This window comes from Parasteatoda tepidariorum, chromosome 1 (genome assembly GCF_043381705.1).
Source record: "Parasteatoda tepidariorum isolate YZ-2023 chromosome 1, CAS_Ptep_4.0, whole genome shotgun sequence".
Taxonomy (NCBI): domain Eukaryota; kingdom Metazoa; phylum Arthropoda; class Arachnida; order Araneae; family Theridiidae; genus Parasteatoda; species Parasteatoda tepidariorum.
In genome coordinates, this window is record NC_092204.1 from 58,393,662 (window position 1) to 58,417,971 (window position 24,310).

Sequence of the window (24,310 nt, forward strand, 5' to 3'; positions counted from 1 at the left end):
ATAGCCCATTGTGCAGCTCCAGTGCGACGTAAATTAACAACAACAACAACAAGCTATCTGTCCTTCTGTTTTTCTTAGATTTTTAAGCCTCAATTGAGCATATAAGCCTAAAAATGTATGTAATTCCGATAAACGAAAGAACAATGCCCCTCGGCCACAGAAGCCCCCAGACATTGACAAAAGTGTTTCATCCATCAGATTTTCGAAGCATAATTCCATGTTATGCATTATTTGTAAGGCACTTTAAAAATACAGCTTATTAGTATAACTCTATTAATAAAGTTAGTAATTGTTTGAATTATGTATAAATAATATTAACTCACCAAAACCAACGTTGCAGTTTTATGACACCACGGAAATTGAATCTTACAGTATTTTATTGGGAAAAGAAAATTGTTTTATTAAAGAAAGTAAATAGAAAGTTCTACTGAATAAGGAATTAAGCACGTTAGATATTCCATCTTAGAAAGATCAGTCAACCCACAAGTCGTCAAGGTAAAACAAAAAGCAAAATCTAACTTTAAAAAAAAGAGAGATTCTGATTTTCTGTATTATAATGATAATCCAACTTTGTTTTGTGTCTATTAGTTATTGTGTTTATGTCTAAGAAAGCATTATAGTTTATTTTGGACGAGCTAATACAATATATCATATTTTGTTTTGTCTAAGGTAAGTGCAATTGTTATGAATTCTTAAAAGAAAATAATTATTATTATAAGATAATTTATTATAACCACTATACTCTTTTACCCAAGCATCTGAGTTTGTAAATAATAATAGTTCTTTCTATTGTAATAATAAAAAGAGTTATTTGTTTTTAATAGATTAGGCAAATATCCTCTTTGTCTCAGGATCTAAAGCTTTAGTCTTAGAATTTTATGTAATACAAATTCTTTTTTTTTTCAATAATTATAAATTTGTTTTTTGAGCTATAGCTTTATATTTGTATTCAGATTTATATTTGTTAAAATTATCTTTTCTTCCAAGCAAGCAAAGCGAGAGGAATATACCAAATAATTCCAGCCATTTACAGGTTTCTTCAAATTAAAAAGGCTTTCCACTTTTTACATTTTAACTTACTGAGACTTACATGCTCGATATTTTCCTATTAATTAAAAAACTATTTATTTTTTTAATTCTTTTTATTAATTAAAACATGCTCGATTGGACCTAATTACTTAAATTTCAGAGTTGCAAGTATTTTTAAAACTTCTTCAAAGTTCTAAGTTGTACAAAGCACAAGTTTTAAGTTTCAAGTTCAAGCTATTTTTACTGCCTTAAAGTATGGTAGTTAAATGAATGCAATGAAACAAAATAGGAATAAAAATATTAATTATTTAATAATTTACCATAAGTTAACATGGAAAAAATAGGTACCCGCTTCCGTGACAGGAAGAAAATCCTTGCATTAAAACCACTATTTTGTAATCCTCACAGTAATTTCCCCCACTATTTACGAAAGGCAGGGAATATTACAAATTTGACTCGCACGTCTAGTACTACTTGCTGGAAAACACCACAGTTTTTAAAACAATAAAACAGCAAAAAATTTTCTATTGAATGAAATAAAGAAAAACCGGTTGGGTCTGTGTAAAAGACAATTTACCAAAAGACAGTTGTTAAAAAGGGTTAATTAATCAGACAACGTTTAGTGAATAACAAATGAGATACTCTTTGTTTTTTAACGGGACACTGGTAGAGTAGAAGGAAAATGTTCATATTCTTTCCAGATACTTAATTCTTTCAGATTCTGACTAATTATGCAGAGTAAAATAAGGGTCATTTGCAGCTGTTTTGATTAGAAAACTAGCTTTGTTTTCTCGTTGTACCCTGCATATTTATATTAAAATACTAGTTCTGAGGTTGTAATTACCATTTATCAAAGTAGTTGAAGTAAACCGGAACTAAAGGCTGTTTTTCTTTGTCACATATTATTTTGAAATTATCTTTGTAATACTGGAAAAAAATCATTTAAGCAATTAAATTTTAACCGAGTGATTAAAAGAAAACAAGTCATAAATCAAATTTTCGATTTTAACAAATCATAATTCAAATTTTCGCCGAACTTTATGTAACCACGAGTGGTTCACGTATTGCCTTCGTTGGTATATTCATTGATGGTAAAATAGTGTAGTGTGCAAAATGAAAAATCGAACACCTTAATAACTTGTGATCTAATGATCGGATTTTCGCGTACTGAGTCTCATTCTAAATGTATCTGAGCCCTAACCTTAAATATGCTAATTGATTAGTGCAGATGATATTTTAAGTTAAGAATTATTGTATTTTCTCGGAATAAATATGTCTTTTCCCCAACGAAATTCGATTCTTGATCTTCAAAATTAAGGAAGTAGCCTAATTTTGGAAAATATGGTTCCAATAGTTTAAGCAGTAGATAGGTATAAAGCTTAGGCCTCTTATTACACTTTTTTACGTGTGACGCCATTCTATCCGGAACAAATGAAGCAAACTAAGATATTTTTAAGCACCAAAGATTCCCTGTAAAAAAAATAATAATAATATTCATTTTTTTTGTAATTTACTAATGATTGAAAAAAATGTGAATCGTGAAGTATGCAAATTTTTGCACCAATTTAATCTATAATTTTAAATGACGTAATCTAAAATTTGAAGGAAATTGGCCAAATATTTATTTAGAAATAAAAATTTTAAAAAACTGACAACTTTAAGTAGGCGGAATACGCAAAAAGTGAAATTAACATTAAGGGGCCCTAACTTTTGACAGTTCTCTAAGCATTTAGGACCCTATTTTTCCGATTGTAGCTACTCCCATATTTTGGGAGTCAGGAATGTATAATGTTATATGTAACAAAATGCATAGTGTGAATTCCTGAAGAAGATTTAAATTATTAGAGAGATTTAGCAGTTTCTTGTAGTATTTCCTTACGTTCTCGTATATAACTTTGCGTATCTTACTTATATCAGAACAATCACCGTTCCCAGAAATTTTGGCGGAACCTACTTACCTACACAAGCGGGATGCTACGCAACAGCGCAAAACCTCTCGCATGTTTCGTTCTCTTCTTAAGTCCCTTCAAAATCGATTTTCGCAGTATCACAATAACCATAGCTTGCAATATTCTTCCTAAAATAACCCTCATAGTGCTACCAATTAAGAACTGTATTGAAACAACCAGATTTTACTATGAAAAAAGGATTAAAATAACCAGATTTTACTATGAAAAAAGGATTAAAATAACCATATTTTATGTGAAAAAAGAATTACAAAAATCAAATTCGAACTAAATTCAATAAAAGGATTAAGAATAATTTATTCCTGTGGTCAAAGACTTAAGCCATTTTTTTTCTCTCTACCCAGACAAACAAAACATTTATTTTAGACACATTCTAAGAAATTATTTCCTTTCACTAAGATAACTTCACCATGATGTGAGAAATAAAAACAGGCCATAAATATCTTCTCTGACGACGAATAATTTATATGGAATTAAATGATCTGGAACGCGATATGACCATATAAAGTTCTTCAATACCCAGCACTGTTGATTTATTCTCTTGCTTTATAAAACAATCTCATTACTAGATGTTAAGGTCTTGACGCGGTTGGTGACGTTGTGAGGAGGTAATAAATTTGAATACTACATCCCATTAAATCAGAATCACGGAAAGAAGAAAAACTGCTGCCAAAGATGTTTTCTAAAGGATGATTGAAGTAACGAAAGGTCAATCATTGATTTGAAGAAGGAAAACATTGCCTTCTCAGCGTGAAGTATTGTGTAAGAACTGGAAATATGTTAATCGTTCATTGAAAAATAAAGAAAAAAATTTTAATGAAGCAAATTTTGGGTGGAACATAAATGCGTCAATTTCAGGTGCATGTTTTTTCTTTTTTTTTGTCTTTTTTTTGCGAGCTTGCGAGTAAAACATACTTTTTATATTATAACAGTCGTTGAATAGCCGAGCTAATTTTGGGTTTATTATTACTAATGTTGAATTCCGTAGCCTTGTAATTTTGAGCCCAATCCTGAAGACAAGGGAACTGCTAAATCAAGTATTGGAAGAAATTAACTTTCGTGGAGGACATTTTGATGGGACTAACCCGCATTTGCGTTGCATGGAGAGGAAAACCTCCCATAGTTAGCCGGACGGTCAGGGGACTCTAACCCATGATGCGTCTACCACTGAGAATATTTTACCCAAGCTCGCACTCAGTACGACCCGGGTGCGGAATTCGTATCAACCAGCCATTGCTGTGATTCGAACCCGGTTCACCTCATTGGAAGGCGAACGCTCTATTCCTTGAGCCAGCACGGCTGGAGGTGAAAATGTTTGTAGTTATCATTTCCAGTAATTCAGGAAAGACTGAGTGTTTTTAATTGGATTGCACATCACGTGTTCTGATCCACACTCTAAAATATTGCAAGTAGTTCAAATGCAGCTTTATCAATCTAATTTTTATTTGTACTATCAGATGTTGAATAGACAAACAGAGAAAAAATATTTCTCTTCAACAGATGAATGCTTATATTGTACTTTGACTATTGTGGAATAAACAAAAATGTCTTATGAGCAAAAAAGAAAAATCCGCTATAGATAGATTTGTTTGTATTGTAAATTACTTATTAAGGAGCTAGATGTAGAAATGGATATAAGCTTCGTGGAGGACTTTTTGATGGAACTACCTCGCATTTGCTTTACATGAAGAGGAAACCCACGGTTAGTCTGATGGCAAGGGGACTTTAACCCATGATCCGTCTACCATTGAAGAAATTTTACGTCAGCATTGCTGTCAGTGCGAGCCGGGTGCGGAATTCGTATTAACCAATCCATCGCTGTGGAATTCTCCTGGTCAGATTGTTTTTTTATGAAATTATCTAGAATAAAATACCAGTGAAAAAAGAAATAGAAAAAGTTTGCAGATCTATTATCGTGCATTTATAAAAAAATATATTAGTATTTCTCATCGCGCTTTTCAAATCATAATAAAATTCCCAATAAAGAAATGTTTCCTTATTAACCATTTTCACCATTTATCATTTTTATTTTTCCTCCTCATTTCAACAAAAAACAAACCAACTTATTATATTCATTTTCTCATGAAGCAAACACCACAATCAAATTCAGAACTATACATACTATAGATGACGCTTCAGGCCAGCTAATTCAACTGGCAGGAGCAAAACCTTATTTTAAGCTTATTAATGACAAATGAAAGTGATAAAAAATAATTTTTTTTCGAGTAATATGTTTTAAAAGAATCAGTAGTCTTTTATTTAATGCGTACACAATTGTTTCCATTCACTTTATTGAATGTCAGGCTCCGCTGAAAGAAGATTGATCATTTAAGATTCCATCACAGCCGAAAATAAATTGGGAATCGCTGGTATACAGTAAAACACATAATGCTTTTGTACTACTTTTTACATCATAAATTACAAAATATTTAAAGAAATTGTTTCAATTCCTTTTGAAACAATTTACCACACGACTTAAATTGCTTTTATATTAACAATTTTTCAATTAAATAAAGTTCTCAAAAGCACTTACCAATTTTAAACAAGATAAGCCTTGACATCGTATGATAAATCATTAACCCCGAGTATTTTATTGTATGGAGCGTGACAACGTGTTATTTTCTTTTTCAGCACGAACATATACACGAGCAAAACAAACCGTTTTACTTTTTTGTTTTTTTACGGGGGATACTACCGTAAATTATTGCTGGCGTTACATTTATTTTCTCAAAAGTTGAATGAATCGACAGAGTGCTTTGTCTTTTTTAGTTTTGAGTCCAGTTTTCCGAATAATATAGAGCATAAGTTCATAATATTTTTATTCTTACAGTTCACCTTGTAAGGCAAAGTATCCCACGGCCCCTTCAAAATAAATCCATCTTTTAAATTTTTATAAAAATAATTTAGGTCAAAATAAGTAAAAAGTATCATATTTAGCATTCTAATAATTTATGGTTATGAAATACAGCTTGAAATACTGGTGTCTTTTTATGTGTTAAAGGTGAAATCTTCCACAAACGGCTCGCTTTCAAACAATTATTTTTCATATTTGCAACTATTTAGATTTAAGAAAAAGTTATTCATCATTGAAATGGTTATGATAATCAGCTATAATAATTTATGGTCATGAAATACCGCTTGAAATACCGGTGTCTTTTTATGGGTTAAAGGTGAAATCTTCCACAAACGGCTCACTTCCAAACAATTATTTTTCATATTTGCAACTATTTAGATTTAAGAAAAAGTTATTCATCATTGAAATGGTTATGAAATACAGCTATAATAATTTATGGTCATGAAATACAGCTTGAAATACCGGTGTCTTTTTATGGGTTAAAGGTGAAATCTTCCACAAACGGCTCACTTCCAAACAATTATTTTTCATATTTGCAACTATTTAGATTTAAGAAAAAGTTATTCATCATTGAAATGGTTATGAAATACAGCTATAATAATTTATGGTCATGAAATACAGCTTGAAATACCGGTGTCTTTTTATGGGTTAAAGGTGAAATCTTCCACAAACGGCTCACTTCCAAACAATTATTTTTCATATTTGCAACTATTTAGATTTAAGAAAAAGTTATTCATCATTGAAATGGTTATGAAATACAGCTATAATAATTTATGGTCATGAAATACAGCTTGAAATACCGGTGTCTTTTTATGGGTTAAAGGTGAAATCTTCCACAAACGGCTCACTTCCAAACAATTATTTTTCATATTTGCAACTATTTAGATTTAAGAAAAAGTTATTCATCATTGAAATGGTTATGAAATACAGCTATAATAATTTATGGTCATGAAATACAGCTTGAAATACCGGTGTCTTTTTATGGGTTAGAGGTGAAATCTTCCACAAACGGTTCACTTCCAAACAATAATTTTGCATATTGGCAGCTATTTAGATCTAAGAAAAACAGTTATTAATCATTGAAATTTCCTTAATTTGCAAAATCAATTATTGACACATTATTGAATATGAATGGAAAAAAAATTGCAAATAATTTTTTTTTTTTTTTCGGATTATATATTTTAGTATAAATATAATTTCGAAAATCTAACATATTTTTTCAATAAATATTCGATTGTTTTTTTATAATTGATTTCCAAAATATATTTTTGCTAGTAATTAGAGCGCTTAAAAAAATAAATAAAAGGGACACCACTGTCCCCTCTGCGTCAAAGGGTTAATATTTACTATATACTATAAAATTTTGCTAACAATTATTGAAAATAAACCGACAACACAATGACCTTTGACAAAACTCTTAATTTTTTTTCTTCCAATTTTGATAAAAATTGATGGATACATACGTCACCTTGCTGTTTAAATAAATAATTTATGTAAGAGAGTAAAATAAGTAATTTCATTTATGAATGCAATCAGGTAGAATGTTAATCCATCATTTACGTTTTCTAGTACACCTAGTACCGAGTTATAGTTTTTAAATTAAATTTCAGATTTTAAGTCAATGTAAAGAAATCCAAGGTTGAATATATTTTTCATTATAACACTTTTCATTATATTTATGTGTCAAACAAATGTGAAAACTTTTAAATTATTTAAAATCTTATTTAAAATCACCTCATCCAAATTTTTTTTTTCGTTTAATTTCAGATTCCCTAATGCTAAAATTTTCGTCTAGGTTAATAAACATCTGTTAACGTAGAATTCATAACAAAAAAGCAAGTAATCTAACTCGATATACTATTTTAATCTGCTTAGTTGAGTTAATAATGTACACTATAATGCAGACAGAATTGAAAAATTTTGATTATTTTTCAATACGAAAACTAGAAAATGTATTCATTTTAAAGTTTACTTAGTATTTTATCAACTCATCTGGAAATTGTTATCGACTTACTAGAAAGCCATATCAACCTCATTTAGTCATTAACTTTTCTAGAGTGTATAATTTACTATTATTTACTACGTATAATTTACTACTATTATATTATTTTTGGTGCAGATGTGGTTTATCACATTTCTTTAAATTTACTTAATTTCTCCCTCAAATATTTTTTTATTAAGGAATTTTAACTCACAAGAAAAAATTTGTTATTGGGAAAGTTAGAAAATCTTTAACAGTGAATTTCCTTCATGAATGTCAACATTCCCTTAACCACTTTGCTGAATACCTGAAATTCAATCACTGCTCAGTCAAAATTCTGCCATTATTATCCCTATTTCACCACTAAACCTGAAAATATTTGATATTCAGCAGGTTCATTTACATTAATATTCCTTTACAATGCTTTATATCTGTGCATGTAAAAAATAAATATTTACGATGTAAATTAGCAATAATGATGTCAAACAAACATTATTATAGTTGATATTCATCATTTTAGTGAATGAATGTCAACATTAACAGGTGAAAAGAATAAAAGCATTTCCGAACATTCACCGAGCAAAGATGTGTGGCCGAGGCGCTAATTTGCAATTCAGCGACCCTTAACGACTAACTTCTTTGCAGATTTTCTTCTTGGCTGTAAGTTGTCTTAATTATAATACAAGTATTTCTATTAAAATTTGTTACTTAGGCTAAAAAAAAGTGAAGAATAAATTTTTTTATTATTTAAAAGTGCCCAATACAGGAGCGGATCGTTAAAGGCCGCTGGATTGGAAAATCGCGCTTGGGGCAAAATCAATTAAATTCAACTTAAACGATATAAACACTGCAGGGAGAAAAATACGGATGCTCTCTTTAGCTGGATTCCTAGAGCTGTTGCCCCCTTCGCCCCCTCCTGCATACCGCTGAAATATGTGAATGTGGACATTAGTCAGAGAATGCGACATTCACTAATGTCTGTCTATCACGATAACCTATACATAACACAGTAATTAATTGATTATATAAAAGTTGCTAGCAGTCTGGAACAGACAATTTCATGGGCTAAACAAGATCTGCGTCATCATTCTGAAAGAATAATATTTTTCTCCAAGCCCTTCTTTAATTCGAGGAAAGCGAGAGCCCTAACACACCCCCATCAGATACAATTCCAGCAGATGTGAGACACTTAGAAGTGAAAATCTTCCCTCCCGTCCTTGTCGCATCTATTGGCGTAAATGGGCAATGTGTTTTTCTTTTTCTCTGCCGCGACTCGTCAACGTTTATTAATATTGTCGCCTGTATTTGAGCCAACCCGATGCAGTCAGTTGATATCTAAATGAGAATTTCCTTCCTAAGGTTTCCTCCACTCTTATAAAAACACTTGATTATTTTGAAGGCCAGCAGAAAAAGAAACGGTTGAAAAGATAAACATTCTTTGCTCGAAATTGAGACATTCAGAAGGAGACTATGCAATATGTAACGCTCTATTTATTTCGGAGTATTATATTTTTATCAAATTTGTTTCAATCAATTGTCTAGAATATTATTTTTTTCTATTTGATAGATGTAGCTGGTGGGAAAGCAGCGTTTTCCAAATTTAGCAAACTTAAAATACAGTGTGTAAAATTGTGTTAACTTACTCAGTGTTTCTCACACTTTTGTGTATCTTTCTAAATTTTTCGTAACGCTGTGTACCACTAATAAAAAGAAAATGAATGTATTTTTTACCATAAAAAATTTCAACAAAAGTTTAAAATCGCAACTGGTTGTTGACACCACTAATTATTAACTGTTAACTCTTCAAAAAATAGCCAATAGAAAAATACGTAATCGTAAATTTTCATGGCTAGCTTTGTTTTTTGTTTTTGAAAATTTCGTTTGTTGCAAGATATTTTGCATAGGAACGCGCACCCCCACTAAACTGTTCCCGTACCCCTGGGGGTACGCGTATCACACTTTGAGAAACACTGAGTAAACTTGCGTAAAATCATGTGCATTTATCTTATAAAAAAAAACTATTTTAAGCATGTGAATGAAATCATAATTACTATTCTGTTATTGATAAGACACTTTACGAACAATTAAAAACATTATTGTACTATATCTGATCAAAAATTTACACTTTTCACTAACATTGTCCTGCTCGCTTACAGCACCCCTTTGTTATTTGTAGCAATGTAAAAATATATTAAAAAATTACGCATTATTTTTCCGAATATGCCAAAAAGTGATAGAAGATATTAAAAAAATATCAAAGATAGAGGAAGATAAAAGCATACTGCCTACTGCGTGTTGCTGTGGAAACCAATTATTTATTCTCAATAAGTTACGCATTTTCAGTTAGCTACCAATTTTGTCAACATGTGGGGCCACCGAGGAAAACTTTAAAAAAATATTTCCAAAGTAATCACCATTTTCAGAAACAACGTGGCACAATCTGAGACTGAAATTAAAAAAAAGTTGTGCAAATATTTCAATTACAATTATCTGAGACGAAATAGAAAATGCTGTTTCAGTTCTTCAGAGCCATCTAAGACGAACTTCTCTACTAATTTCGAAACTTAATAGAATAAGTAAAGAATATATTGACCAACTTCCTAGGCAAAACACGGAAAATAGCACATTTCTTATTTCCTCCGTTTTCATTCAATTGATTTTTTATATCACCAATCAGTACTGTACAACTGGCTTCTTTTTTTGTGAAAATGTAAAAATATGGTGAGTTTTTATTGTAGCATCTATCAATGATTGCTATTCGTCTTTCGTCTTCAAAGACGGAAGAGTTGGGTCTCGTAAACCGTCTCTATTTTACATAAAATGAAATTACCCAACCAGTACATATCCCCGTTTTTAAGGTTCTATCTCTTTAACGTCCATGCTAAGAATTCCTCGTAATTTTGTCCCTGCTTAGACAACGTAGACAGCGTCTGAGGTGGTACTCTTCTCTCCAAACTTCCACACGAGAGGACTTACAGTTTTAACGAGCACCTTGCTACGTATACACTCCTCAGGGATGTTTCCCAGACCGTCGCCAATAGCCCATTGTGCAGCTCTAGTGCGACGTAAATGAACAACAACAACAGCTACGTATACACGCCAATTATTTTGTTACCTGTTTAGATCGAACTCGTGATCTACTGGTTCCTTATCAGCGAATAAGTGACGCCTTAACCGACTGCGCCGTTTGAGCCCTTTCTATTTCCCATCATGGTCTTCAAACACCTTAACATTAAGTTGTTGTTTTTTTCGAAAGTGCAAAAAAATACTCGAAGAAGTTTACGAAATATGAAAATTAGTTCATAGATGCATAGTAAAGATAGTTGAGGTTTTGAAAAAAAAATTGAAAGGCTATTTATTAATATGATAGATTTAAAAGAGTCTATTGAGGTTGAGCTACAAACGAGGCGACTGTCAAAACAAATGAAATTGTGTAAATAGTGTCAAAAATGATTCGTAATAACAGGTGAGTGATTATTCGAGAGCTTTCTAAAGAACTAAAATCCGAAAAATTAAGAAATGAGATATTCATGAAAGTGCAAGTAATGGTTTGTTTACTTGCACTTTCATCACGAAAATGCTCTTCATCATGCTTCGCTTCTGATTTATCAAAGAAAGGAGTTCAGTGTAGTCATCTCCGCGTTGCTCTTTGGATTTTTTTCCTGTCGATTTCTGATTTATCCCAAAAATAAAAGCCTCCCTAAAAGACAAAAGTTTTGATTTCATTGATTCATCTTCATATTTTTTCATATAAATGAAATTTTTTATAAAGTACAGTTAAGAACTCAGTTTAAAAGGATTCAACTATTTTGGTGCGTTCTAATGTGGAGCTTATGGTGAAGCTAACTTTTTGATATCAGAAAACCTCAAACTATACATGAAGCAATCTGAAACAGACTTAATTATTTCAGCAAATTCAATGAGATTTAATACCTTCTTGATGAGATTTATTTTCTTTAACCCAACGAAGGAAAAGTTTTTGAATTACTTCTAAGAACATGTTTATACAAGCCAGAAGGTTCATTATTATGAACCTTCTGGCCATAGCCAGAAACCAATAACCAGAAACCAATAACCAGAGGCCAATAACCAGAAGGTTCATTATTATGAACCTTCTGGTTACTCAAGTAAACGATCTGGTAATTATTGGTTAGTTAGTAATGTGATTTGATTGAGCAATCAGTGCAAGTACCTTCTATGTTGAATACTTCCAACATACTTACTTCCCTATTTCTAAAATCTAAAAAGAAGAAAGTTGGTTATAGATCTAAGAAGCTAATCTAAACAAGCAGCACATGAATAAACATCATTCTTGAACTTTGTAGCTCTTACCATCATGTTCCATTAACATTTTATGGGCTTATATACTTAAAACAGTTCAAAATTTAATATCGTATTTCTTATTACGCTATAAAACAATTGTTTTGGGTTACACATGGTCTAATTTTTCACTTAATCATAAATACTGAATATATTTGAGGTTGGTGCGAATTAGACAACCTGTTTCCTTAATCATACCACATGGAGACCTTATGAAAACAAATATAAGTACTTTCTACGCAAATATTATTACCAAAAAAATATGAGTTGCTAAATCACAGTATATTAAAATATTTATATTGTATATTTATTATGTTTATTGTGTATTGTGTAATATTTATATCGTATATTTTAGTAAAATATTATAATTGTAATTCATGACTGATAAGAATTTAAATGAGAGAAGCGGTACAATTAAGCAACTTTCCTGTATATAAGCTTCGCCACTGAAGGAAATGGAAAAATATATTCTCAAATTTTTCAGTTTCAGAAACTACAATAAATTGGGTTAGAGATAAATAATAGTAGTTGGTAAACAAGCTGAATTATTTTAAATTTCCCGCAAACATTACAAACGTGAAGGAAATACGTTGTGACGAATAAATTCTTGACTTCCGTACTTGGAAGTTGGAACAAAAAACGCATTTTTCTTGTTAAAATGAAAGGAAATTAACTCATCGTCGATTCCAAGCTGCAATATTTGGCTCTAATTGTCATGAAGAATATAAAATTTATTTGATTTGTTTAAGTAGAGTGACTGTTTGTTTATGGTGGATGTAAAAATTATTAGATAATCAATAGAGGAGGAAAAAAACATTGTACGGAAACATTAAAATATCACTGTAGTCTATAAAAAAGATTAACTATGCATATTAATCATTGTACTGATTTAGTTGTATGTATAATTAGTTGTGCCTACAACTAATTATACCTATAACTAAATAATTAAAATGATTTAATTTTATAATTAAGTAGTTCATCAATCTGAAATCTCTAAGATGTTTTCTGTATTAGCATAAAAAATTTTATAATTACTATTTATCATGTTTCAAACAAATGAGATACTTTTTAATTATTAAATAATAATACTTAATAACAGTTAGAAAATAATAGTTAGAAAAATTATTAACTTTAAGGTTATTATATAAAAATTATTGAACAAAACGAGTAGGGGGTTGTGAGTTCGATCCTGACAGCCGACTGAACAATAGACGTGTATAGCAAGGTGCTCGTTAAATCTCTTGTGACTGAAAGCCCTCCCGTTTATTGTAATATAAGAGTTTGGTAAGAGGGATACAAGATTAGGAGCTGTCACGTAGTCTGACCAAATTTCGTAGCATTCCTATCATAGCGGTAGCCATTTTTAGGACAACATAGCCTAAAAATGGGCCTAGGTGCTTGGTCATGATTGAGTGATGATGATGAGCAAAACCACAATAATTGGTCCCACCTAACTATTTTCTTCGAAACATTACAAATTATATTTGTGCATTTTCACTTTATAAGTCATGTAAGTCATTTAGTAAGTAATCACAGTCTTAAGTAATCATAGAAAAATTTTAATACGGAAAAAAAGTTTGCAGAGTCAAACGTTTTTGTAATATTTTTCCGGCGGACAAAATCGATGATGGCGATTCAACTTATATTTTAAAAAAATATGATCGAAATTTCCTAACAATCTGAGCATTATATCACCGGATATCTTCGTTCATCAAATGCTCTCGTCAAGTACTTGAAAATGCCACTTAAAATAGTCTGAATCGAAACTCCAATTCCGATAAGCTTAATTCCCGATATCTAAAAGTTTGTTTCACGTTTTGACTTTTAATTGAAGAGCTAAACTATTTAACGGGGACATTTCGGCATCCAGCTATACCTTAGTATTGTTTCCAGATGGGAATTTCTTAAGTTTCCGGACTTCTGACTAGATAACATCATTAAAAAAAAAGAGAAATATCTCAGCAGGGGTGCATAAATATCTGAATATATTGTAGCAATACCTCAACGCAAAGGGAATTTTCTCAATTAATATGCTATATATATATAAATTTCTCAGAGTGTTTTTCAACAAAAACTATTTCCTGAATTTAATGTAAACCATGAAAATATGGTTTACATTAAGTTGTCTCAAGTTTATAATTTTGTAATTATAATTATAAATATATCATAATTGCGTAAATGATTATAAATTTTTGTTTAGCAAATTATCAACAGGTTTTTTTTTTTTTTTTTTTTCAAAAATAAATATGCCCCTCTAATATTTGGCGAGAAAATACAAGCCGTTCTAAGGCAACCTAGGCGGGAAAAGCGAATTTACCTATTTCCTGTTGAAAAGATGCAATTTGGAAAGACCCTTTGAGGTAATTGCGAAACAGCGGTTAAATATATAATTATACAAAATAGAATGCAAGTGAAATCTTTTGAGTTTTTTAAAAGTGGCAAACTTAAATTTTTAAGTGTTGATTAAGAAGGCCTTTTTCCTTTCTGCAATCTTACTTCATTTTAACTCAAACATAACTTAGCCTAAATTTTCTACATTTTTGACATTTTGGAGTATTTTATTTTAGGATTCTATTTTGAGAGTTAAATTTTTTCTACTTTAACAGTTTCGAGTTTCAGGTAAGTAAAAAACGATCCATCTAGAATTGATAAATAACATTTAATATTGAATAATCACTTTTTATTCAATGTGTTAAACAAAATGAGATCATTTTTACTGGTTGTGATATTCGATTGCAACCTTGGGCTTTTATTTTCTTAACTTTATACTTGTTAACCAATTAGGATTAAAAAGTGATCACATTCCAAAATCAACAAGACTACCGTAATTTTTGATGTTATTTATTTTGATAATGAGATTAGAAAAAAGCTTTCAAAAACTACAAAGAATTCTAATTTGTCATTTTTCTTTCAATGCATCTTATTTTCTGATACATTTTTTGTGCAATCTATTTGAATTGATATTGTGTATAAACCATGATGTATTTCCAAGGTTGAAATTTTATTATTTTTCGAACGTTTATGTTCAGAAGCTGAATTTGAAGCAAATTTTACATGTTCTTTTATAAACTTTTAATCGTTATATAATTAAATACATTATTTAAATATTTTTATTGCTCGAAAAACATCAATTTATGACATATTGTTTCATTTTGCATTTTAATATTACGAAAATTTGCGTTACCGCGAAAAAATAGCAAATAAATTTTGGAAAAACACCCGTGCAAGTTATCATACCTGTAAATAAGAACAATACAAATTGTGCTTGTTTTTTTTTTCAAATAAAACATTTATAAAAAGATAAAATGCTATTGAAAATATGATTAATAAATGTCATTAAAAATATTTTTGAAAATGTAAAAATCAAAAAACATCAGAAATAGAGAAAGATGAAAAAAGGAAAAACTGAGAAAATAATTATATTTTCCAATTTTTTAAATTAACTTTTTGGCAATTAAGAATTTTAGCGAAATTTTCCAAAATTTAGAAATTTTTGATTTGCATATTGGTTTTAGGGAACCGCACAAATTTACTGACAAAATATAAAATTTAAAGTCAATATGTCTTAAAAATAATTTGTAAATATAATAACCTCAAATGGCTCGTAAATAAAATCACTTCAAATACTTAGTAAATATAATAACTTTCAAGCTTAACTAGATTCTCTTCAAAGTTGAAGAAAATAAATTTTAAACTGACAATTGTCAAAATCATAAATTGTTGACCAATAGAAATTGTAGAAACGTCGATTGAAATTATTTTTTTTAAATTTTATTTCCCTCATTTAAAGTTCAATTAAGAAAACTTCTATTGCTCAAAAAATAAATTTATTTTGTACATTGTACTATTTAAAGTTGCGGAATATATTAAAAAAGTTTTGCGTTCCATAAACTTCAGCTCTTGATGACTGATCTTTTCATGGTTGATTTAACAAATTTAATAAGTTCATTATTCGACTCAATTAGTGACCTAACAACTTTATTATGTAACTATTGTTGACTAAACTAATGATTCTATTGAAACAATACATTAATAAGTCTTTTGTTTTAATTAATAAGAGAAGAGTTCCAATTACAATAAAGGCTTCGAACTATTGCTTTTTCAGTTTTTATTTCATTAAGAATAAAATCTATCATTTTTATATGGATAAATTTAATTATTTAAAAGTCTTTTCATTGTTTATTTGACAAATTTAACTATATCTTAATGATATTTAACATTATTTTAGATTGTATAAACACGTTTGAAACAAACTGAAAAGATTAAGGATCAAACCCATTCTAAAATAAATTATGCGAACAGAATACGAAGTTTAAATAAAATATTAATAATAACATCTACGGAAAGTGTCTGTGTGACGTGATAATTTAAATTCTAGTGTCCTGAACATGAATTTAGTTAAACTATCTGCAGAATTTTACACATTAATATGAACCGTATGCCAATGCATTATTTGTTTAAAACTTGTCAGTTAGTTTGTTTTTTATTTTAAAAAAATAGCCCGTCCAGTTTCACTAGCTCGAGACATTTCTTTTTTTTTTAACTGCTTTATTGTACCTCGTGTTTTTTCTCCATTTCACTTTTAGACCAGGCATAGTTGCTATCCCTGTTCAACTTTGTTACCTTGTATCTGCATTTTTATAAATTTTTTTCCTTCTGTTAAAAACGGTGTTGCCGTATCCTACTCTTAAGACATTATACTATTATTAGGTTACTTTTAAACAGTAGCTGATTTGAAATTTTATAACTAATCTGGATAGGTTAACATTTGTATCATCGCAACATATTAACATTTGTATCATCATGACATGTTAAAATATGTTAACAATTGAATCATCAAAATAAATTAACTTTTGTATTTCAATCAGTTAAAAAGAATTGAAACATTCAGTTTAAAAATAACTAATTATTAAAATTAATTTTCGGCGAAAACTAATTTTAAGGTAAATAAGACTGATAAATGCGTAACGAAACAAGCATTTGATTAGTTTAATTAGTATGAGTTATGTAATGAGTTAATAAGAACCACGATGGTGCAGGAGATAGAACGTTCACCTTCCAATAAAATGGACAGGGTTCGAATTCCAGTGATGGCTGGTCGATATGATTTCCGCATCCGGCTTGCACCGACCACAGCTCTTAAGAAATAGTAAATGGAATACTTGGTAAATGAAATTTTGATCACATAAATCCATAGCAAATACAGGTGATATCGTGTTTTTTCCCCTAACCACACGTACAATAAATTGATTAGTTTTATTATGTTAATTTTTAGAATTCAAGTTTTATCCTCAAAATGTACAAAAATGTCAGTAATATTATTCAAGCTTTTAGTTCATTTTTTAAATGCTTTCCTTTTTTTCATTTTAGGTAAGCAAATATGGATCTGCTTTCTGGTTTGAAAAACTTCTTTAGAGTGGACACGACTACAATAGACAACAACATATTCCGTTTGCATTACAAAGTGACTTCAGCCATCCTGATAGCTTTTAGTATGCTTGTAACTGGACGTCAGTACCTTGGCGATCCTATTGATTGCATTCCACAGAAAGGGGAGATACCCGAGAACATGCTGGACACTTTCTGTTGGGTTCATACAACATATAGTTTACCCGATGCTTGGCACAAACAAGTCGGCGTAGATGTTGCTTACCCAGGAGTAGACAAGTACAAAGAAGGAGACGAAAGAGTCTTCCATGCTTACTATCAATGGGTATGCTTCGTTCTCTTCTTGCAAGCCCTTTTGTTTTATGTACCACGATTTTTCTGGAAAGCCATGGAAGGAAAAAGAATTAAAAATTTGATCATGGGTCTAAATTGCCCCATAGTTGCCGAAGAGACAAAAGCTGCGAACAAGAAACTTCTTGTCGACTACCTTGTAGCAAATCTCAACAACAACAATTTGTATTTTGCGCATTATATTCTTGCCGAAATTATGAACTTTGTGAATGTGGTTGGACAAATGTTTTTGATGGATGTTTTCCTGGGTGGGGAGTTCTCAAAATACGGCACGGAAGTTCTCAAATTCACTGAGTACGATGGTTCCATACGTTTCGATCCTATGGTTAAAGTGTTTCCCAGGGTCACAAAGTGTACGTTCCATAACTTCGGATCAAGCGGCGACGTGCAGAAGATCAACACGCTGTGCATATTACCCATCAACATCATAAATGAAAAGATATACATTTTCCTCTGGTTCTGGTTTGTTATCCTTGCAGTACTTTCTGGTTTAGTTTTGGTGTACAGATCGGTGATTATATTTTGGCCAGAATCGCGCTTCTTTATTTTGCGCTCAAGGAATCGAATTGCTGAACCACACTGCATTGAAGCAGTTGTTAGGAAGTCAAAATTGGGAGATTTTCTAGTTTTAGATTTGTTAGCCAAAAATTTAGATTCTTTACATTTCCGCGACATTGTTAGAGAGTTTTCAACAAGGGTCGGCGAGAAGCATTTGGACTATGTGACATGTTAAATTGGCATTCTGACATAAAATTGAGACAATCAAATTAAGAGCTGTGATTACTTTAGAGAGCTTATAGAAAAAAAAAGCTCTGCTATGTTTGTTATTGAGGGTTCCTTATCAAAACTGTTACTCGTTTAAAAAGTTCTGCTTCACGTCAACAACGTGTATGAACGCATTAATTAACTTTAACTAGTTCATGCTAAACAGCCATAGCATTTATTTAAAATATTGTCATGGCTAGAGAGCTTATTTAATTAGTTGACTTGTGACAAATGAAGTGGAAAATTAATATAGTTATTATTTTTTAAAAACATTACTATTAATATTTTCCTTGTTATGTACATATTGTTTTCTGTTTATAACATATTTTGTAGAATTTATATAAATTTATTTGCTTCATTTGTATAATTTTATTTAAACGTTTCAAATCTTCAACATTATCCACTTAGCATTAAAATATTAATGTAATAGTTTCTTATTTGTTAAATTCGACTGTTCTTGTACTTTTTTTCAACTTTTATTTATTAATTTTTTCTCAAATTTACTTTTGTGTCCTTACAAGTTGATACCGATGAGTTTTATTTTATGATAATTTTTTGCACAAATCTGCATGTTAATTCAAAACTATTTTCATAACTTCTACAAATATTTATCATAGAAATGTAATATTTTGAAATGTAATGAAGCAAAACTGTGATAAGCCAGTCACATTCACTGTAAATTTTACTTGAAGATTTTGTTAAATTGCATTAAGCGCACAAAAATATAGTAATTTTGCTCTGTTTATGATGCGAAAATTTAATGTCGTTGGAATAAATCAAGTATATGTCGAATAACTAACTCAGAAAATACTGTGGAATGTTTTTTTTTTCAATTTTACATGGTAAAAATTTTGTACAAATTTGTTGTTAAATTATAGAATTTAAGAACCAGTTTACTGTGTATACGACTGGGAGTATTGTTTATTTTTGAAATAAAAAATTTCAACATTGAAAATAAGACTATATTTATTTTAATATCGTAATAGAATGGTAAATACTAATGAGTACGGTAGGCCAAAAAAAGTGGTTTCTATTTTTTAGTGCAAAATAAAACTAAATTTTTTCCACTCAAAACATTAAATTTAATCAAATATCAATTTTATTCAATGATCTTTTGCCATCGTTCTCGTTTCATGATTGATTCTTCGCTCATAGAACTTATCGGTAAAAAATTTAACCAAGTGCAATTTGAGGTCCTTGTTATTACTGAAATTTTACCTATTTTGAAGAGTTTTGTAAATTATGATCTGATGGTGCAAGGTCCAAGCCATATCAGGGGTGTGAAATCACTTTTCAACCAAGTTCCAATATTTTGCACACGTTGTTAAAGATGCGTGAAACATTGTATTGTCACGGTGACTCAAGATTCCTTTGTGATTGTCTATCCCCAACCTAACCCCGAAATTATACCTCCGGTTTCTAATTTATTTTTAAGTTTACAAAACTTTTTAAATAGCAAAAAGTTTAGCAATGACGATGACCTCAAATCGTACTTGTTTGAGTTTTCGCTTATAAGCATCGGAAGTTTTATGAGCAGCAGGATCATGAATTTACCAGAAAAAAGGCAAAAGATCATGGAACAAAATTGGTGATATTTGACAGATTAGAATTAATTTTTTGTGTTGAAAAATTCGAGTTTTATATCACGCTAAAAAGAATAATAAAAATAAAAAAAAATAAAAAAAACATAGTTGAAAGTAAGATGACAAAATTTTAAATATTCGGACATATATTTTTTGTATTCATATGTAAATATAACTTATTTACATGCAATTCAGTCATCACAATTATTAAAAAAAGATTACTTTTTTCTCCTTTAATCATTAGACAAGGATGATTATACAATCCAAAAACAGAAATTACATTTGAATTTTTTATTATTTGAAATTGGGAGTTAAGCTACAAAATGTATTATGTTGGAAATGACTCATAAAATATTGGTCGTTCACAGTTTCTCCTTTAATTTTTTACAAAACTTTTAATTTTTATTTCAGACTGAGAGGGCTCTGCCCCATACTCGCTTCGTTCCCCATCCCCCATTATTTAATTCCCCATTATATCCACAATCATTTTTGTTTAGAGATGACAAATATATTACATAAGGATTAAAATTTAAAATTATCTATTTTTAAAAAAATCTCAAAAGTCTTTAGTGCATTAACACTAGTTAATTAATATCCGATTTTATTAGAATAAAATTTAGATATTAATTCTGTTTTAGTAGAACTTAATTCACAAAATAATTCGTATCGAATTTTTTGGTTTTTATAAAGCTCCTTAATTTTTCTCGAAAAGAAGCTATTTAGAAATCTAATTATTTCTATTGTTAAACGAATAATGGAAATCATAAACTAAAATAATATTAAGTAAGGATGATAAATATTACAATTATATACCGTTAAATAAGGGATAAGAAAAATATTTTATCAGTAAATGTCTTTTGAAAATATATTGATTTTACGTTGAAAGATAACAATTAGCTTTTTTATGGTCTAAAATTCCATATGAAAGCACTTTTATTTACTTAGCTGAATAATATTAAAAAATAAATTAACTCATTACATTTAAATATATAATTTAAGGAAATAAATAAAATACATTTAAATAAATTCCTAATTCATATATTTTTATTTAAAAAAAATAATTTATTTATAATAAGTGCTTTTTTTCCCTAATTTCGACACCTGCCTCTTACTTCTAATGTTTTTTCATTTCAATAGAATAACCAGTAATCAAGACCTCACTATCGCATGAGCAGAACGACGAATTACACAAAGCTCCTCGTTCTAAAAAATCAATTCTCATTGCATAAAATTTCAATTTTTCAAGTTTTTATATTTTAAATTTAATTTTTCAAACTTTTTAAAAAGATTTTTAATATTTCTGTGATTGCTTTATGCGAATTTGCGTCTTACGAGTTCAATGAAGTTAATTAAATCATAATTTATTGAGTTAAAATCGCTAGCAATATTTTTCATTAAAAATATTGTTTTTTATAAAATGTATGGATTTTTAAGTTTATTCGAGACCAATGTCGATAACTTTTATTAAAATAGAAACAACACAAATGAATTATCAATGATAATGAACTCTATAATTTATCATAGCCATTTATCGAGCTGTCTTACAATAAGAAGTTTAAGAATTTCACTATTTTCTATATTTTTATATAATAGTAAAACATACAAACAAGAAAATATAAAATAATTTTTAATCGATATTTTTTTGCTTTATTTGGGTTTTTAAGGATTCAGAAGTTAGTGAATATTTGAGAGCTTTGCACTTTGCCTAAGGCCTCCACCTCTTTTAATCGAGCCCGGTGAATATTTACATGCAAACTATAAAAGCAATTCCCAGTTTTTTAAAATAATATTATTTTAAGTAAATAAACCGAACTAATTGTAATATTTAAGACTCAATCGTTGTGTCTTTTGTATAAAAAAAGATGGCAATTATACCAACTAAAACATGATGCATGTAACTATAACCTAAATACATTGCGATTTACATTTCATCATACATAAAGTATTCCTTTTCTGATTAAGCTCTTATAAATATTTTGTTTAAAAAATAAATATTGTGTATTAATTATACAAAACCGCAGCGTCGCGTGATGGTCAAAATCACCAACTTTTCACTATACAAACCAAAACTCATTATGCGAAGTTTGAAATAATTTTTTCATTTTATTTTTTGTTATTCAGTTATCGATTGTAGTTAGTAATGGCTCTGAATACTAATTCTGCGGTTTATGCTAAATGGCATGATCCATACTGTTTACTTTAATCTCCTTTGTCTTAAAACTAAATAAAACATAGAATTGTGCAAATTAGGTTTAGATATTATGTCTCATTTAAAATAATTTGTTATATGACAAATAGCGCTAACAAGATACTGTTAAATAGCAACATCATTTATTTAACTGTGGTTCATTTTGATTTCCAAGAAATTGAAATTTCAAATTTGGTGACAGGTCCTCTTACCCAGCTAAGATAAACTAAAGAACAAACTACACGTGATAAAATCAGTCATCAAAATCACTAAACCATTGAATGAAATCGGGGTTGATCATTTAACATGTTGCGAAATTAACAGACCTGTTTGACAAACAGACATCTTATATTACACCTCCAGTCAGAAATGCTTAATTAGAAATTCTTGTATTGTAACGTCAACAATTTAGCTGACTTTTCTACTATAAAAATCGATATTCTACTGCCGTTTGTAAAAATGTAATAGCTCTTAAAAACAAAGGAGCTGTCCATAAAGGGTTTACTTTTTTTTCCTTCAATATTTTGATCCCTACCCTTCCGTTTTTTTATCAAGTGTCAAAATTCACGTACCCCTAAACTCTTGTCATATGCCCCGCTATATAACATAAATCAATACTTGCACTTCAGATACGAAGTCCTATATGTTATAGATCACATTTCAATATTTTAATTTTAAACTGTGTTCTTAATGACATTTGAGAGCAAAACAACGATACTGAAAATATCTGCACTTATTTTGATGAAAAATACTTTTTTAAAAATATAGAAATAATAGTTATTCCCTAAAGATAAATATTAAAATACATATGGTTAATAAATTAAAAATTATAGTGAAAACATTTATTCTCCTGTTTTAAAACGTTTTTGTTTCTTATAAAATTGCTTTGTAAAGCCAATTTTATATTTTTTAATCGGCGCTGAATAGCCGGCCCATTTTTGAGTTCACGATCATCAATGTTCAACTCCACAGCGTTGTTAGTTTGAACAAAATCCAGAAGAAAAAGAAACGCTTGGATTTAAGCATTGAGACAAACTAGCCTTCATGGAGGACTTTTTGATGTTACTAACCCGTATTTGCGTTACATGGAGAAGAAAACCACAAAATGCATCCACGGTTAGCCCGATGACAAAGGGATTCTGCCCCACGATCCGTCTACCACTGAGGATATTGTACGTCAGTACTGTGATCGAGGCAAGTCGGGAGCAGAATTCACATCTACAAGCCACTGCTGGAATTTGAACCTGGTTCACCTCGTTAAGAGGCGAACGCTATATGTCCTGTGCCACCGCCACTCTCGTCTTCCACTTCACACATACTGACCAATTTCATGATCCCTCCCATTCCAGTTTGACATCATTTATGAACGGCCCTAAAGTGTATGGCCCTATTTTAATAATTGACAGGAATAAAAAAAATCTGTTCTGAAAAGTAATCAATTTCGCGGTACAAACTGGTGAAATGAATTTTTAGCGTCCCTAGTAACGTCACAAATTCAACCTTTTCCCCTCGACGTTCTAATTCAATTTGTGAAAATTTTTCAGCTTCAATGAAAAGTATTTGGCACCAATTTAAAAACTGTTTGTCGGAAAAAAGATGCATGCCTTAAAAATTCAGATTTTGATGTGCAAACTTTTAAAATTACTTCGTAAAAGGTTCATACTTACATTAAAAATTTAGCCATCTATCTCTTTAAAAAGTTACCACCCAAAAGTAAAATGTATCTTACCACTTTAAGGACAGACCCTCACAAATATAAGTTCCATGGTGCAAAGAAAAGAAATTTTAAATTTTTAAAATGTTCCTTGAAAATTAAAAAAATTGAGCCACGTCTCCTTCACTAAAACTCGACATTATATTACCATTTTGACGAAGCGTTAACAC

The 24,310-nt window shown here is 29.9% G+C and overlaps 1 protein-coding gene across 6 annotated transcripts; it reads left to right on the forward strand.

The window, feature by feature from the left end:
* The first annotated feature begins 174 nt into the window (after positions 1 to 174).
* Positions 175 to 19,610, forward strand: LOC107449238 (innexin inx2). Of its 6 annotated transcripts, none has more exons than XM_016064727.3 (2): positions 175 to 495; positions 17,522 to 19,610. In XM_016064727.3, the coding sequence occupies exon 2, from the start codon at positions 17,532 to 17,534 to the stop codon at positions 18,621 to 18,623; it is 1,092 nt and encodes a 363-aa protein (XP_015920213.1). In that variant the 5' UTR covers positions 175 to 495; positions 17,522 to 17,531; the 3' UTR covers positions 18,624 to 19,610. The 6 variants fall into 6 exon arrangements, with proteins under 6 accessions (XP_015920213.1, XP_015920245.1, XP_015920221.1 ...); XM_016064759.3 differs by having other exon boundaries at positions 211 to 233; XM_016064735.3 differs by lacking the exon at positions 175 to 495 and adding an exon at positions 517 to 669.
* The last annotated feature ends 4,700 nt before the right edge of the window (positions 19,611 to 24,310 follow it).

Excerpts from the sequence above, each read along its gene's own strand:
- LOC107449238 (XM_016064727.3), top strand. The coding sequence starts at position 17,532 with ATGGATCTGCTTTCTGGTTTGAAAAACTTCTTTAGAGTGGACACGACT.